The sequence below is a fragment of the Aptenodytes forsteri genome, unplaced genomic scaffold, assembly GCF_000699145.1.
Source record: "Aptenodytes forsteri isolate BGI_AS27 unplaced genomic scaffold, ASM69914v1 Scaffold136, whole genome shotgun sequence".
In the NCBI taxonomy this organism is placed as follows: domain Eukaryota; kingdom Metazoa; phylum Chordata; class Aves; order Sphenisciformes; family Spheniscidae; genus Aptenodytes; species Aptenodytes forsteri.
The window spans coordinates 972,777-990,057 of record NW_008796111.1 but is presented as its reverse complement, the minus strand read 5'-3'; the positions used below and the strand labels follow the sequence as shown (position 1 = coordinate 990,057).

At 44.6% G+C, this 17,281-nt stretch overlaps 1 protein-coding gene across 1 annotated transcript in view; it reads left to right on the top strand.

Annotated features, from left to right (window-relative positions):
- DNM1 (dynamin 1) overlaps positions 1-10,213 on the top strand; it is a 38,581-nt gene extending 28,368 nt beyond the window's left edge. The window contains 7 exon segments of the mRNA XM_009286999.1: positions 2,290-2,399; positions 3,025-3,136; positions 4,392-4,403; positions 5,664-5,834; positions 6,007-6,248; positions 6,637-6,855; positions 10,177-10,213. Of these exon segments, the coding sequence (XP_009285274.1) occupies positions 2,290-2,399; positions 3,025-3,136; positions 4,392-4,403; positions 5,664-5,834; positions 6,007-6,248; positions 6,637-6,855; positions 10,177-10,198 (888 nt within the window). The 3' untranslated portion in view covers positions 10,199-10,213.
- Positions 10,214-17,281: the final 7,068 nt, after the last annotated feature.

The window sequence follows — 17,281 nt, the reverse complement described above, 5'->3', positions numbered from 1 at the left end:
CTGATATTTTATGCTGGCAGACAGATACACGCATCTTTCCTCTGGTGTATGGAAAGATCAGCATGCAGAGATAGTGTTGTCTTGATCACGTGGCAGCATTTATGCAAGAGCTTGGAAGGGGTGAAAGTTGAAACTCTGGCAAAGAGCATGTATTTCCATATCTGGGACACGGGATTCCCTTACCTTTTGACTTTTTTCCTGAAGAATGACTCCATTGCTAAATTTCTATGGAATGATGTGGTTCTAATGCAGAATTATTTTTCTCAGACGGCTTTAACATAAATTACTTTTTTGACTAGCCCAGAGACTCTGTGGGATGGATGCAGGGAGTTCCAGTCAAGTGAGACTGCACTGGGGATGGTCTGTCTTGCCTAGGGACTTAGCAGTTGGTGTACTTCACTTCTAGGTCACTAGTTCAACCTAATCCAGCATAGTAATAACCAAAAGTAAGAGAAAGCTGGAGACTGTGTGGGGCTTACAGAACCTGAAGTGGTCTGTGTGGCTCTGAGACCAATACCTAGCTGACAGATGTCCCATCACAAAAATGCTTGCCCACCTCTAATCTGGACTGATCAATATTAAAAAATCCAGGGGAACTTGCTTGAAAGAGCTCTCCTGCTTTCATAGCCTGGCATCTTTGGTGGGAGAGAATGGAGAGTTTGGCAGCTACGCAGGTGATCTCTTCTGTTTTCTAGATGCTGCCTTCTGGGATATTCTTGTTGCATAAATTTTGTAATGGACTGGTATAGTTTGATCTTTGGGGCATGTCTGAACTCTGTAGTGTCTGGTATCCTTAGCAAAGTCAAGTCAATTTAACTGAAACTTAGGAGGACGTTAGGCTGGACTTGCCATCCTCTAGGTGTTTGAGCTCAGCAGCTTTGTCAAACTTGTTGTTTTCCATTCTTGTTTCCCCTGACAGCAATCATGTTTTGTTGTTTCCAGCCAAGAACGGTCTACTAACACACAAGATGCTCACAAGGGGACAGTCACACGTACATACTTGCACACAAAAGTATGCTCTCTTTCTATTTTGGTCTCGGATAGCTGCATTCTGCCTTTTGGAGACCAGTGTGATGGCTCCCTCTCTTGTTATGTTGGGGTATAATACCCAGCTGGAACAGGATGTTCCAAATGGGGACCTTAAACCAAACTCTTCTGTTGATTTGCTGTAGATCCAGATTTGAGACTAAGCAGGGAGATTGATTTCTGACTTAATTTTTACGCTTACATTCAGAAACTAAGATCAAATTTGTTTTTTTTTTTTAAAAGATGATACCTAGTGTCAAAGATGTTGAGTTTGGTTTTTGGGTGCCTTGTTCTGTGTTTAGCTGGAGATGTCTCGTAGGAACCAGACTGGAGGGTTGTGGTTGCAGTTACTCTGAAAAATGGGTCCCTTAAAGCTCTCTGAGTCTGGTCACTGGAATTTCAGACTCTTGTTTTTAACATTCACCAAGCATAAAGTGCCCATATTGCTTGAGCTTCTAAATGTTCAGAGCATGAGATTTTAATTAATGAGCATAGTTATTTGAATTTTTTTTCAACACAGGAGGCCTTTAGGTAACCTTACAGTAACGTATATTATTGTAGCCAGATCTGCTCTTTGATCTTCTGATGCATATTTATTATTGCTTAATACTTTAAAAGGGTTCACAGTACCCAGAAGAGTGTAGGACAATGATAGGATGAAGTGAGAAAGTCTGGTTTTCTGAAGAGGTGAATTTAACCTGATACAGTCTAACTTCTGTGTCAAACCAGCTTCTCTATCATGTGCCTGGCTTCTCTTGAACCTGGATATAGACTTCTAGTGATTAAAACACTGAGGTGGTGACAGTGGAACTGAGAAGGCTGCTGTGTCCCCTCTCTGACCAGCAGCAGCATTTCCCCCTGTTAATGCTGTCCTGAAAACACAGGTATGAGGAGCCTTTCCCAGGCAGACCCGCTCTGGGTGTCAAGTGGCTGGTGAGGGTCTTGGTGCTGACTGACCCCTTGCTGGGAAGAGTGAGGACCTTGATGTTGATCACAGCCTGGGGAATTGGGAGAGTGTCATGCTGCTGCCTGGTCCTGGAGGAGTTAGTGGGACAGGGTTGCTGGGCCACATGACAAAAGCAGTCAGGAAGGACAAACTGTTGTTTCTAGAGGACCCCTTTTCTCACAGATTTAAGGGACCAGAGGACCTGGGTTGAGAATGCCTCCCTGGTGATGTGGGGGCTGTATAACTGACTCCTCCGTGCTGGTAGAGTAGAGGCTTTGTTGGAGCAGTGAGTGACTTGTTACTGATCCCCTTTTCAGGAGAAGGAGAAGAAGTATATGTTACCAGTGGACAACCTGAAACTGCGAGATGTTGAGAAGGGGTTCATGTCCAGCAAACACATCTTTGCTCTCTTCAACACTGAACAGAGGTATGCTCGCATCTCAACACGCCAAGCTGTTGAAGCTAGGGACAGGTTTTATGTAATACTAGGTAGGAGGGAGTAGAGATGAGTGTGTTGGGATATGCACATCTTTCCTGAATAGCTATCCTTTAAGAATAGACATTTTTGGAGGAGATGGGGGACTCTTAAAAAGAAGTCTGTCGTCTTTCCTTCTGACCTTACAGATGTGTACCACTTTCTTCACCAGTGCATGGTCTGCAGTGTGACCTTAGCCTTTAGCTATTTGATGTGGTTACCTGGGTGTGGCTGCGGCTGGAGTATATATTTACAATCCATGTTCTTAGTGAGTGACTAGGGAAAGCCATAGGAGATAGGGGACTCAGGTTCGCTGGAGAAGTCCAGCAGTGAGCAGAATTGAAAAGGTAATCTCTTTCAGGCTCTGTTGAAACACACAACTGATTTGGAATCAAACTTGCTCATAAAAATTCATTTTCTTTCCCTTCTGCAGGGACATCATGAGGATACTAGCAAGGGACAAAGTGTCTCTGCCTTAAAATGATGGGAAGATTCCTTGGTCATTGACATCTTTGTCAAATATGGGCAAATCTCTGATTTGCAATAGAGAAGAATAAAATGTTTGTCTTCCTCTCAGGAATGTTTACAAGGACTACCGGCAGCTGGAGCTGGCCTGTGAGACCCAGGAGGAGGTGGATAGCTGGAAGGCTTCCTTCCTTCGTGCAGGAGTCTACCCAGAGCGTGTTGGGGTAAGTTACAGCCATAATAATGGGATGGGAATAAGCACAGCATATATCTTAAGAAGGGTAGCTGCATCCTCTTGTGTTAAAAATAAGTCCATGAAGGTTTTGTCTCTTTCCTGAGCTGAGAATATTTTGGAGCAAAAATTTAAGTTTTTGGTATGTCCTGGTGCTTCCTTTAAGGAAGTTTGGGATAAAGTAACTGGCAGCTTCAAAGGGGAGATAAAGTAGGCTGAGACTGCCTTGATAAACCCTTCTAGCTCTCTTGCTTTGTGGGCATTAAATTCCCAATATAAGGAGGACACTTAACTACCTGACTACTAAGTGGTATGTGTCTGCTGAGCGAAGGCACCATTCCTTTTCAGTAACACTTACTGTACAGCCTTGTTAGGAGCTTCCTGGCTTATTAGTAGTTATCCCATTCCTTTCCCCCATCCAGTTAGGAAGGGATGTTGTTTGAATTTTTCCTTTTGCTTGGTAGATACCTTAATATGCTACTTTAGCAAGACCTCTCTTATCTTTTCCCTTAGCCTTGTCCCACAACACTTGCTGTCAGCATTATGCTCTGCTTTAAAAGTATGTTCTAGAGAATTGTAGTATATGTTCCTGTTGAAAGCCTTCCTGTTCTTCTGTGAGAGGAAGCTGCTATAAATAACTTTCCCATTAGAAAAGTGATAATTGCTTATCTGTTTGTATTTGTTGCTTCTAATAGACTTCTTGCATTCATCTTTCCTGTTACACTTGAAGATTGTGGTTTTTTGCCTTAAAGCATTTCCTGACAAACTGATGGGATATAAAAAAAAAAAAAGATAGGGACTGGACCTTAACAGTGACATGACTTCAAATTGGCTTTGAACCAGACTGGGCTTCTTAAATGCATACTCATAAAGGACATGTGCCACCTATTGGTGTGCAAATGAAGTGGTTTGACATAGGAACACTGATTGCTAGGTTGACTGTCTCAAAACCCTATGTAACGAATAACAAGTAGCCATTGTAGGTAAATAAATTGCCCTTTGTTGCTGACAATATGATTTCCTTTGTAGAGTGTCCCATTTTGATTTTCAGTTTAACTAAACAATTCACTTGTTCCTCTTCCAGGGTAATCCAGGTGTTTATGTATTTTTAGTGGGATTGGTCTTTTGCTTGTTCAGTGCTATTATGGGATCTTCTCCAAATTCTGAGACCAACTAAAAGTCTTCTTTTATTTTTTTGTCCCTTTTTGTTTTAATTTTTTCTACATATGCTCAAACTGGCCTGCCAGGACAAGGACAAAGTAAGTCTGACCCTCTCTGCCTGTGTTGCCCCCTGGGGCTCTCACTGGATAGTTCTCTCGGTTTTTTTCCTTTTGTCACAGTTTCCTGAGAGGCATTTGCTTCTTCTCCCTCTTCATGCCTTCTGCTGGATTGCTGCTGTTTGTTTCTGTTCTTGGTTTGAGTTTTCCTTTTTTCTTTTTATTTCTCCCTTTTTGTATGACTTCTGAATTTTGGTGCAAACTTATTTTTGAGTTTTTTGACCCTTGTATTTTTTAAGTTGTCCTGTTTGACATCTGCTTCCTTTACTTTGTTTCTCACTGAGACCTTGCATTCCTTCATTATGTAAGATCTTCCCAGGAAACGCTCAAATGAACAAAAGAACTTGCCCTTTCTGATATATTTTGTTCCCCAAAACAAAGGATAAGCAATTGCCTACACTGCTGCAAATCCTTCAGACTGAGACAGTTTAAAAGAAAGGGTTTTCTTTATAAAATTAAGTTTTTTTTTTTTTTTTAAATAAGCATAGAGAAAGACAGCAGTCTTTCATGCTTTGCTGCTTTGAAATTGATCCCAAAGGGATGAGCCTTGGTGATTGCTTGCTGTCAAACAGCACAGTCCAGGTTTTACCTTACAGAAAGCTAAACAGTGCATTTCAGGCAGACAGGAAGAGATTCATTTGCTTGGTGTGAAAGAAAAGATAATTATGACTTACGGTGCAGGATTTGCAGTTAAAGTGATCAGGAAGGTTTTCTAGGTTACTCCCTCTACTTGCGGTCTGACTGAGGTGAGCAGTTGTTTCACCTCTCTGTATCTGTTTTCTCAATTGTATAATGAGGACAAAGATGCAGTGTGTTGGAGAGCCTGTAAGGCTTAATTTATGGTGAGTTATTCTCAGGTCTAAACTGAATCTGGGCATGGAAAACCCGGCTCAGATGAAGAACCTTTCAGGAAGCTATAAACATTAAAAGTAAAAATACAGCTTTGAGTATTCACTAGAGCTATAACCTGTGAACAATGGAGTCCCCATTACCTTTCACCTTTGTGTAATAACTTCCTACTAAGAGAGCAGCTTTATTGTTAAAGCTCCTCAGATCTGAACTGAAGAAGTCTGTACAAGCTGAGCTGTGCATTGACAATCACAGCTCAAAATGTAAGTTTAAATAAGTTTTTTTTATTGCATGTGCTTCCTGCATGTTCCCTTTTCTTTTCTTAGCGCTCTCATGCAAAGCTAATTTTGTGTTACATTTGAAGAACCAATCTGTTTCTCCTTTCCTCTGCAGGCCAGTGAAGCGGAGGAGAATGGATCAGACAGTTTCATGCACTCCATGGACCCTCAGCTGGAGAGACAAGTGGAAACTATCAGGAACCTGGTGGATTCCTACATGGCAATTGTCAACAAAACCATCAGAGACCTCATGCCGAAGACAATCATGCACCTCATGATAAACAATGTACTTATCACACTGTGGTTGAAGGAGGTGGGGAGATGTAGAGAAGGGGAAAAATAGGGAGAGAAAGAATGAAGAAAAACTGAAGGCAGCTTGGAAGGAGGAAGAGGTGGGGACAGAATGGAGTGTTTTGGGGAAGACAGTGGAAATTGATTCACTCTGTGCTTCTTTACAGACCAAGGACTTTATCCATTCGGAGTTGCTGGCAAACCTGTACTCCTGTGGTGACCAAAATACGCTGATGGAGGAATCAGCAGAGCAGGCCCAGCGACGTGATGAAATGCTGCGCATGTACCATGCCCTGAAAGAGGCCCTCAACATCATTGGGGACATCAACACCAGCACTATCAGCACCCCTATGCCCCCACCGGTGGACGACTCTTGGCTGCAGGTGCAGAGCGTACCATCTGGACGCAGGTACCAGAGGCTCAGGGGGGAGAGCCCCACAGATGTGCCTGATGCCTCTTCAGTGGCTAGTTGGGGCCTCCTACTGAGACAGGGAGTCCTCTTCTTCCCCTCTTCTCCCTGTGGATGAAGAGTTCTGGGTACTTGTGTTGGGAGGCTCCTAGGCCTTGAAAGCTAGGAGGCTGCTACATCTTTACAGGGGATGTGGAGGCTTCTAAACCCTTAGGTTAGATGGGGCCTGAAGTAGCTTTGAAGCCTGGCCTGGCCCTTGAAAGCCAAAGGGTGGTGCATAAAGTGACATGAAACTAAAGAAGGAACACTGAAGGCAGCATATGGGGACGTGATGGTGACGGAGGGATCCCAGGCCTGTTGCAGTTGAATTTCTCTCTTTGTTTGCTAGGTCTCCTACGTCCAGCCCCACACCACAGAGGAGAGCTCCCGCTGTTCCACCCGCCAGACCTGGGTCTCGAGGCCCAGCTCCTGGACCACCTCCTGCTGGTGGGTCCACGCTGGGTGGTGCCCCCCCTGTGCCCTCCAGGCCAGGTGCCTCTCCTGATCCCTTTGGGCCCCCACCTCAGGTTCCTTCTCGGCCTAATCGTGCTCCTCCTGGTGTTCCCAGGTAAGTCCCAAAATGCTGCTCCACGCAGGTGGGATATGTCCAATTTTTGGGTAGCAGCCCTGACAGTACTTAGCCTGCCTAGGCCATAGAAGGAGAATGGAGTGCATGGTGTGGGTACAGTCTTTGACTATTTGAACTGGGTCCATAGGCAGGAGCATTGTTGTCCACTGATACTTCATTGTGCAGATGAGGCAATGCCAAGGCAGCTCTCGGGAACAGAAGGGCAGCCTCTTCTCTGCACAAACCTCTGCAGAGGTTGGGGGAAGCACCTTGTACCTGACTGCTTTAATAAAGCCCTCAATAATGCCTCTGCTCACAAGTAGGAGGTGGTCGCCAGAAAAATCACAGGACTGGAGTGACAGTACACCTTTCAAGGCAGTTCCCCTCTGCGTAGGGCTCCCCAAAGTCTGAAGTTACCCCTTTTCTCCTGGCCCAGAGATCTTCAAGGTGAGCTGGAGAGACCTTCATCTAAGCTGTTCAGATGCTTTTTGGCTAGGAGAATAGTGCAATATCACTGGCAGGGAAGTGGATTTTTTAGGCATTTTTGTTGCTTCTGTAATCAACTTGAATGTTTTTTCCAGTCTAGAGGGTTCAAATCACACAGCTTTGCTTTCCCATTAGGAAACTTAATTCCTTTCCTGTTCAGTCACTTCAAACACACTTCAACATAGTAATAAGGGATTATCCCCTGCGCAGCTAAACACATGTTCCTGAACAGGACTTCGGAAGCAGTCTGGAACTGGGAATGCTTTTATGTTGGGTACTTGGCCTCCCTGTGAGGAAGAGAAGGTAATTGCAGAGTAAAGAATGAACATAACCAGAAACTCGGCAATGACATGCCAGAAGGAACACTTCCCTTGTGGAAAATACCTCTTTTCCAGTGGGTGCTGGTGGCACATGTCTGAAGCTTTGCCATTTTCTGTGGAAACACCCAGCCGGTCAATGGGTGGTGATGGCATATGGCAGAGGCGGTTCAGTCTTCCTCCTGTGATAGTGCCCCAGTTCATACTTGGCACTCCCTATTCCCCTATAGGGAAGTGTTCTCTGCCAGGCTGTATCCAGCCCAGAGATGAATGAGTCCAAAGAGATTCTAGACCATTTCTGACTCTGGTGTGTGCAAATGGTTTTACTTTCTTGGTGCCTCTGCCCCAGTCCTCCCTATGCACCTTGATGCAGCTCACAGAGTAACTTGTCCACACGTGCCTCAGTGTTGCCCCAGGGACTGCAGTCCTGCTGGTGGCACCTATGGATGTCAGCATGATTCTGCTGGGTATTTTGGCTCTTGCTTCTTGTGACCCTGCTTTTCCATATACTGTTACTTTGTGGTTTTGTTTTTAGTATACTTACGCTTCTTTCTGTCTACATCTTTCTTCTTTCATTCAGTTTCATTTCTTCACTCATGAAAAATATTCTATATACCTGATCATCATGATAGGATTCCCCAAATGGGCTGAAATGAATTGGCCTTTTTTGAAGAAATCTGTCATAGCCTATCTTAATGGCTTTTCTGCCTTTGCCTGAAGTAGAAGGGGTTTGGGGGAAGGTAGGGAACAGCACTGGAGCAGAGGGAAGAAAGCGTTTCATACTTAACCAAGCAATCCCTTGCTTTAGAAGGAGATGGTAAGTTGGATCGCATGCTACAGACTGCCCTGATCTGGAGTTGAGAATGTAATTCCAGAAGCTGTGAAGTGATGCTCATTCTCTGATCCCCCCCCCTCTGATTCTTCCAGTTGTTCATAGACTCCTCCGGATCCTGATACCAGCTTGTCATTTGAGTTCACTGATGAATGGAGAATTTCCAATGACAAGGGACTCTCTCTCTTCTTCTCCTGTATATAGAATAAGAATGTTCCCTGCTAGCACTTGGACTCGGGTCCTTCTGCCATGGGTGAACGAATGCCATCTCCATTGTTGCTTTTTTTAATACCCATCTTTTTCCCTTGCTAACCAGGCTACACTATTGTGTGCGTGTGTGTGTGAGAGGACCAAAGCTCTTGTATATGGTGTGAGTGGGCTTTTCCGTAGGAGTTGGTGTAATGTAGTGAACTGGAAGTGCATGGTGGTGGCTGGATGGTACTTTGCGTGTGCATGCACACTGATGCCTGTGTAGAAGTTTGGCAGTTTTTGTGCCTCCAGTTTGTGTGAGCATCTGATTTCATGGATGATGAACTTAAAGACAAGTGTTGCTCCACTTCTTTCTTATAAACATAATTGTATAGACACATGCTTTCACATATAAATACCATATGGTCCATTTTCTTGCACAGGAAGGTTTTCCTGCATATAATTAAGTACACTTAAAACAAGACTTAATTACCATCCTGCCTCTGTATTTAACATTTATTCAGTCTGCTATGGAAGTCTGTATTGCCAAATACATACCTTTGGGAGCTGAAAGTTACGGACAATATAAGGTCCTATCTGTGTGCAATAAAGCACTGCATTCGGACTATGTGCCTATTGGAGCTATGCAGGAGGATTTGCTCTGGGAAAGAAAATGATGAAGATGCTCCTCCAGGTGTTTAGTATCTTCAGTTTAAAATAGTTTGATGGAAACTGTAGGTGAAATATCTTAGGCAAGCTCAAAGGAGAAGTAAGAAAGTTTAAGTGAGAATGACTTAACTATTGGAAAAATCTGTTGAAGGCTTTAATGGGTTCTCTGTTCTTCGGTACATCTAAGGAAAAAGGTGCAAGTGATCAGCATCACTGTAAGCATAACTTCACACAGCTTTGGCTTGAATTATTCACGAGGCCAGAGTAGCTGATCTCATTATTTATGACCTTCAAAAAAGAAGTCTTCATCTGCTTCTTCCCTTTTTGGGTTGTGCTCAGGACTGCATGTTATCTCCCTCTTTCCTGAGCTGTTTGTTTCAACTCTAGCATTTAATATGGTCAGAAGATAGGAATCCTCAGTGAGAGACGAGTCAAGCCACCTGTGCCCAGCTGGTGGGTGCTGAGACCTAGGTATACTGCTGATTCAGCAGGAATGAACATCAGCCTGGATCTGAGTGGCCTTGCTGTGTGGGTGAGTGAGCAGTGGCCAGTAGGTGTGTGAACAGAGAGACAGCTTTCGATGTCCCCCCCTGTGCACAACAGGGTTCTGGATGTATGCAAAGATGAGGGTGTGACTGTGTGTGTGAAGTCCTGCGTGGCAGAGTGCAGCCCTACCCAGCAGTGCACACTCGTGCTGTGTTCTGGAGGGGGACGTGTGAATGTGTGTCTGTGCAAGCGCATGTGTCTCTGTTCCACCTTCCTGACAGTCTGTGTGGCCTCTGCCTTGAACTGTCTGAACTGCCATGTTGATTTCATGTTGTCTTTCAGAATCACTATCAGTGACCCCTGAGGACTGGCAGCCACGGTACGTTTTGCACTCTCCCTGCAATGCATGAGTCATTGTGTCCCCATCCTCCATTTGCTCTGCAGCTCACCTCTGCTGCCTAGCTCTTGTATTAGTAACAGAGTCCCTTGTCCAATGAACCACCTCTGCCAGGATCTCATGAAGGGAGGAGTCTTGAACAGAAAAAACTGGCTGATCAGAGACAGAGCAGCTGCTTGAGCTGCAGGAGCTGGGAAAGCCTCAGTACCTGACTTAAGGTTACTAGAGGACTGTTTCTCTGCTTCCAGATAGAAGAGGTGGGATGGGGGAATGAGCTCTGGCAACAAGGTCTAAACTGTGTGTCTCTTTCATTTGGCTTATATCCACACTGACTGGGAGATCAGCTGAATGAACTCTGGTTTGATTTTGTTTGTCAGCTCTGTTAGGAACAAGATAGAGACTTGGGGAGCTGTTAGTTCAGACTCCTCTTCTTATATTCTAATGTCTGGCTGGAGAAGTGCTCCCCTCCTCACGTGTGTCCCTACTGCTCATGGAAGGCAGGAGGAGTTTGGGTCATTAATGTCAGGTCTTCCATGTTTGAGTGCAGGGTAACTCTGACATTTAATGTTCCCTGTTATCCTTGTGTCCCATCATCACTGTTAGAAGCAAACTCCCTTTGCTTGTTTTCCACTTGACCCTTTACCTTCTAGGTTACTCCTCTGTTTCTATTCAAACTGCCTTCTCTCCTCTGCCTTCTGCCCCTGCAGGGGGAAGGGTTTAGTGATCCATATCCCCCCCAGATGCTCTGCCCTGAGCTCCTGCCTGGTTCTCTTTCCTATCTCTCCCTGCATTTTGCAGCATTGTACTTGTTCAGTGAAGTAGCAGGGTATTGGGGCAGGCTCACGTGTACTGTGCTGGCCCAACAATTCTACCTTGTCCTGTTAATGCTGAGGGTGGGGGTGTGAAGAGGGATATCTGGCCAAATTCTCCTGAGTCTTTTTCCTGGGAACCTCCAGCCCTTATTGACAAAGGGGTAGATAGGGCCCAGAACACCCATGCCTGCCCTGTTCTGCCCTTTCTCCCTTTCTCTGTGGATGTTGTTTCTTGAAGTGAAAGGTGTGACTGAGAGGAGTGGAGCAGCAGCTTCTGTAGATTCCCTTGCTGCTGGTTGTGGCAGAGAGAGCTGGGGGGAGTGTGTGCTGAAGTCCTATCTTAAGAATAGCATGAGTTCAAGCCCCTGTTCCAGGGCAGGGGAGTTCACAGCTAGCCCCCATCTTGCAGCAGATGGTGTCTGTTACTGTTGCATGTAACTGCAGTTAGAGCTGAGAGGTGTTACATCCCATCAAACCAATGCAGTGATTGTTCAGTGATTGACATCTTTGAGGATGTCACCCGTCAGCCCTCCTCACTGATGACATACTGCAGAGGTGTTGGAGCTATCAGCAGTTTCCTCCAATACTCTGCCTACTGCAGACATCCCTGGCAGCCCTAGAAACATGCATCTTGGTGAACAACCTCAGGAAAGAGGCTTGCTGTTGTCTGTACCTTGTTCTGGGACTCGCTGTTATGGGGCGTTCTGTTCTTAATCTGGCGTAAAGAGCACCAAGGAAATAAAAAAAAATAAAAAACCAAAACACCACCAAAAAACCCCTAAACAACCCAAGAAACCCCACCTAAAACCTTTTGCAGCCCAAGGGAATAAATGTAATGTTTTACCATCTCTGTTAGGTCCTTATCAGCAGAATTCTCTATTAGCCTGTTGGTTTCTAGATACGATTAGCTCAGTGTTCTGTCTGAGTATGGCTTGAAAGACTGACTTCAAGGGACATGACAGTCAGTGTAACCGGTCTCCTCAGGCTCCTGCCAGGACTCAGGTCTTGTTTCCCTGTGTGCCGGAGACTGCCACAGGCTTCCCTGTGAGCAAAGCTTTGTTCCTTGTTGTCCTGACAGAGGAAAGTGACTTTTCAATGATGTAAAAGGGCTTGGCTAGCAATGCAGTGAGACAGACTGAAGCAGCACTTCAGGAGTAAATGTTGCTTGAGAGACTTCTCTGTCCCTTTTGGTGCTGGGAAAGAGTTTTCAGCCTTCTGTAACCTTACCAGGCAGATTCTGCAAGTGTCTCCAGAAAACCTGAGCACAGACAAAAGCTGTAACTTTAAAAAGTGACAGCCCCTCCCCTTAAAATGCTCTGAGTGCTAAGAGAAATAAGTGTCTGCAAAAATCAATCCTAGTACGTTACCAAAAAAGCAGCCCGTCTACCTGAAAATTACTTGTGCTCCTTTGAGCCCTGTTTATTCTGGTATGGTCAAGTGGCATCTCTTGCCAGAACACATTACATAGTCTAGCAACTTTAAGCATCCTTTTCATGTAAATCCACAGAGGCTGTTAGGACAACCTGTCCAAACTCCTGAAATGCAAAAAGCCCTTCAAGCTTAAAAAAAAAAAAAAAAAAAAGCCTTCTAACATATGTGACAGTGCAACAGCATCTCACTAAAGGTTGAGCTGAAATTTTGTAAGGTTTTAATTCAAGTGCTATAACTGTTCCAACGATAGCAGTAGCCGTTGAATGGTTGGTATGGCTGCATTTACACCATGAGCACCCTTTAGAGATAATGCACAGATCCCACATGTCATGAAGCTCAGGGTCACAGATTCCCCAGCTGTAACATCTCATTGTGAGTTTTGCTTCTGGGAGATATATTACTTCAGCATCCTTCCAAGGTGGTTGTGATTTCCAGGTTAGCTCAATCCCATCATTATTTGCTGTACAGGAGTACAAGTTACAGGAGCAGTAACTTGATTGGCATGCTGACAGTGGGGTCTTGCAGTCCCCATTGACACTTTCAGTCAAGGAAATAACATTTGGAGATGTTTTGGTGACTGAAGCTTTCTTATGTATCATTTCCCAAGGTAAGGAACAAGTGGTTGTAATTGTTTAGAGATCTGGGGCTTAATAGATACGGAGCAATAAATTCTGCTGAGGTCTAATAAACAGGACCATAGAGTTCCTCTGGTTCATTTGCGAAGATGAGGGAGCTTGGCCCAATTTATGGGAGTATAGCTCCTCTGGTACCAGCATGATTATAGACTTGCAGTGAGTGCAAAACAAAGACTTCTCTACCTCCAGAAGACTACTGGTGCAAACATCCTCCTCCGCCTCTCTTCCCTTCCCTCAGCCCCTGTGTTAGGGGAGGGCCTTCATCTCCAGCAGTCAGTTGATTCTCTGTAATCTAAATTAAAGCTTGTCAGTGTGGAATTGTTCAGGCATTAATTCTGTGACACCTGATTCTGTATGATCAGTGCAAATACTTCCTCTCTACTTGGTCTACATCCTGTTGGGTTTGCTCTTTGCACTTCAGGCAGTTTGGACTGTAAAACTACTCTGGCTTGGTACTGAACAATTTAATTATAATGATACACCATCATGATGCTGTTTAGGTTGCAGACACTGCAGGGAGCTTTAAAGAAAAAACATAGATTGGACTCACTGACTTAGAGAACATTTGGGTTTTTATTTGTAGACTTCTTAATGCCTGTAGTCTTAGTCTGAAGTGGTCTTTCAAGTAATGAGTTGAGAGAGATGGCAGGGGTGTTGTCTTGTATTTTCTGGGGTTTTGTTTTTCCCCAGTCCCTTACAGGAAGGAGATCCTAGAACACTTAATCCATGCAGAGGGCAAACACTTAAGTTGCTGTGCGCTTACCTAGCTAGAGTACCAGCAAAATAGCAGAAACAGAATGGAGTAGCAATGGCCAGAGTTCCTTTTAGTGAAGTAAGTAGAAGCTGCATTTGCTGAGCACCAAAACTTGCAGCAAGCTTGCCCCTAACATCACAGATCAGTATCATGTATTGGAATAAGGAATATCAGGCTTGCAAGTAGCCTTGAGGGCAGGGGAAGAAGGTGCTCCTCCAAACCAGCCAAGAACCTCTGACAGCAGCGTGTCTCAGAGGACCCCATCCATGCTCTGTGACTGTCATGTGCTTGATACAGGAGCTCACTGTTGTCCATGCTTCTCAACTCTCATTCCAGAGCCAGTGCACTCACTGGCAATAAATCTCTGCACTTCCAAATTTCAGAGGGAAAGCAAAACTGGCTGTCCAGTGAATTGCTTAACTGGTGATCCATGCTGTGCAGAAAGATCAGTGCGAGGCCTAATTGACCCCTGTAAGTCTCCTTTGTGGAGTTGCACTCTGGTAGTTTGTGCCTCAAGTTTTATTCTCTTGCTGGCTCAGGCGAGGTGGAGAAGCATGTGTGATTGTGACTGCGATTGCTGTGCTAACCACAGTGTGTGTTCTCTTGTTTTTGTTTTCTGCTTTTTCACAGCAGAAGGGGCCCCGCCTCACCTACTCGACCTACCATAATCCGACCGGCTGAACCGTCCCTCTTAGATTTATAACTTGAGGCTGTAGACAGCTGGCGACGAATGCCGTGCTGGTGGCTTCCCCATTCCACTCTCCCTTCCACAGTCACTCTCCTCATCCATCCCACATCTCTGCCTCCCACCACCCCTTCCTGGTGTGTCGTAAAACACTAGCCTAGTGATCGAGCTCTTCGTCTTCACTCATGCGTCCTGTATTGCTTTGTGAGCATAGAGTAGCCTTCATTCAGTGGCATGGATCCCTGAAGTACACAGGCTCATTGGAGAGATCAGCCACAGGGACATCCTTAAGTCCAAGTGGTGGCTGTCCGTCCAGTTATTTCTTCTGCCTGGCCTAGCCTGGATAAGTGTCCTGCCTGCATCGGTTAGCTGTAGCACCTAGAACTGATCTGTAGCTATTTTCCTTTCTTGTAGTTAAGAAGACAAAAGTGTGACTTAGAAGAAAAATACTGTCAAAACATGTGACACCGTTAGGAACACATTAGATGTCCTGTGTATTAGTTTGACTTCTAAGGTGCAAAAATTCATGTTGGGAACAGTGCAATCAACCTTATATCGAAGTGAGGCAGGGAGATCAAGAAAGGGGGGAACTCAATGGATCGGCATAGTCCTGCTAGAGTGAAGTCTGAGATAGCGCACACACCTCGGCGTGCAGGGAGCACACGGACCTGCTCGCACTCAGCTCCCCAAAAGAGCTGGGGAAATCCGGCTGGTGATGCGCTGGCTCCTGCCAGCAGTTGTCTTGCATCACCATTTTTGGCTGACTTTCCTGAAGCCAGCAGGGAGAGGGCAATAGATATGCTGCTCCCCCCTTGCAAATGGACAACCAAATGTTTTCAGGGAGTTTGCTGTGTAATGTTTTGTTGAAAATATTTCTGCTTTGAATAAGCACATCTTTCAGTGTTTTTTGGGTACCATGGTGACTTCTTCTGTAGCCTTTTCTTCTTGCATGTGGATGGTACGTGTTTGGGGAAACTTGTAACCGTTGTTGATCGCAACTCATCTTCTTAAGGTTTGGTTTTTACTTTTCATGCTACATGTATTTAAAAAAAACACCCAAAAACTTGAGAATTAAAAATATATCAACCCTGTACATCTCAGATGTCATGTCTCTACCAGAGCTAAATGAGCCACCTGTATTGCAGGCTTTCAGTCAGGCCTGATTCAGATTTAAGTTATCTTATTTCAGTGCTATTGCTCTTAATTCCTGTTGTGGATCCTCTATTGTTCTGATGCCAGTTCCTTTCTGTATTTTAACTATTGTTTTACTACTTCTCCCCCCTTTTCCTTCCCTTCCCCTTTTCCTTTTTTCTTTGTTTTTCTTGTCTTTAAACTCCAGCCGGCCGGGTAAGGCCAGTCCCTCCCGCCCGGAGAGCCCAAAACCACCATTTGACATGTAGGCCTGCTCCCTCTGAGACTCTTTGCCTGCCTCTTAGCTGTTCTGTCCTGGAATGGTCTGACTCGAATCTCACACATGGCTTGTTTTGTTTGTATTTTGTGACACACATATCAGATGTGACTGTAGTGAAACTGATTTTTTTTTTTTCCTTCCCAGCTGCTTAAAGGAGTTAAACAAGTATATTGTAGTAATGAGAAACATATCTTTACTGTTATAAATATCTATAAATATATATATAAGATGAAAAAAATCTATATATGTCCAGGTGTTTAAAGCCATTTGTGCTTCCATGTGGATTTTAGGAAATACTTAAGTAGGGAAAGAATATCTATATACATATATATATACACACACACACATCCAAAAAGTTAACCAAATCCTGATGTTGAGTTTTTGAGCTGATTGTTAAATTCTCTGCTGTGTGCAGTTGGGTTATTGTATTACCCCAGACTTGTGGGTGAACTGTCTCAGTGCTGGTAGTGGCTGTGATGCAGTTTGTGATCTACCTGTCACTCTTGTTTATTGGATGAAATAAACTATGCTTTCTGTATAATGAAGGTCTCCATGACTAGAATAAAACCATTTCTCTTTCTCTTGCTCTTTCTCTGGGTGATTTTCAAACTGTGTTTAATTAAAACCTAATCTTTTCATCCCATAGAGCTTAAAAAGCTATACACGCAAGCGAGTGCTATTACTAATAGGGAAGGTGGAACAGATCTGCATCAACAGTGGTACCCGGGAGCTGCAGTAGAGTGAAAAGAGCTTGTCAGATGTGGAAGCTAACTCCCTTTCTCCATTGTAAAGGAAGATGCATTGAGGTGCTTCAGTGACTGGACATACAGAAGGTGGGAGTTTTGCACACAAAATTACTTGGTCCTTAAAAAGGTATTTTTGCCTAGGGTGTTTGTGGAACACAGCAAGCAGGTGTCGAGTTGTAGTTTCTCTGTCAAGCGGCGTCTTCTGGGCCCGTATCCGAAGTGCAGTCTAATCGCAGTCTAACACGCATGGCCAGCTCATACTTGGAAGTTGCTTTTAGGCTGAATAGGGATTTCTCTCCTGGTATAAACTGGGTAAACCTGTTCCTACTGTCTCCATGCCAAAACAGTGAGTGCTGCAGGTCTTGGATCATGGTCGCTGCTTCTCACAGTGACAACCATGTTTCTCCATAATTCCTGAACTTAGCACTGTCATCCCAATACTGCAATGGATTCCTTTAGCCCCTGTGTAATGGGGCTCCAGCACCAGTTCTGCAGGAAGAAACCAGGAGGGTTGGGGTTGCTGACTTAAATCACTGTAATATTGATGCCTGATTTAGCCCTGAGTGCTCTTGGCCA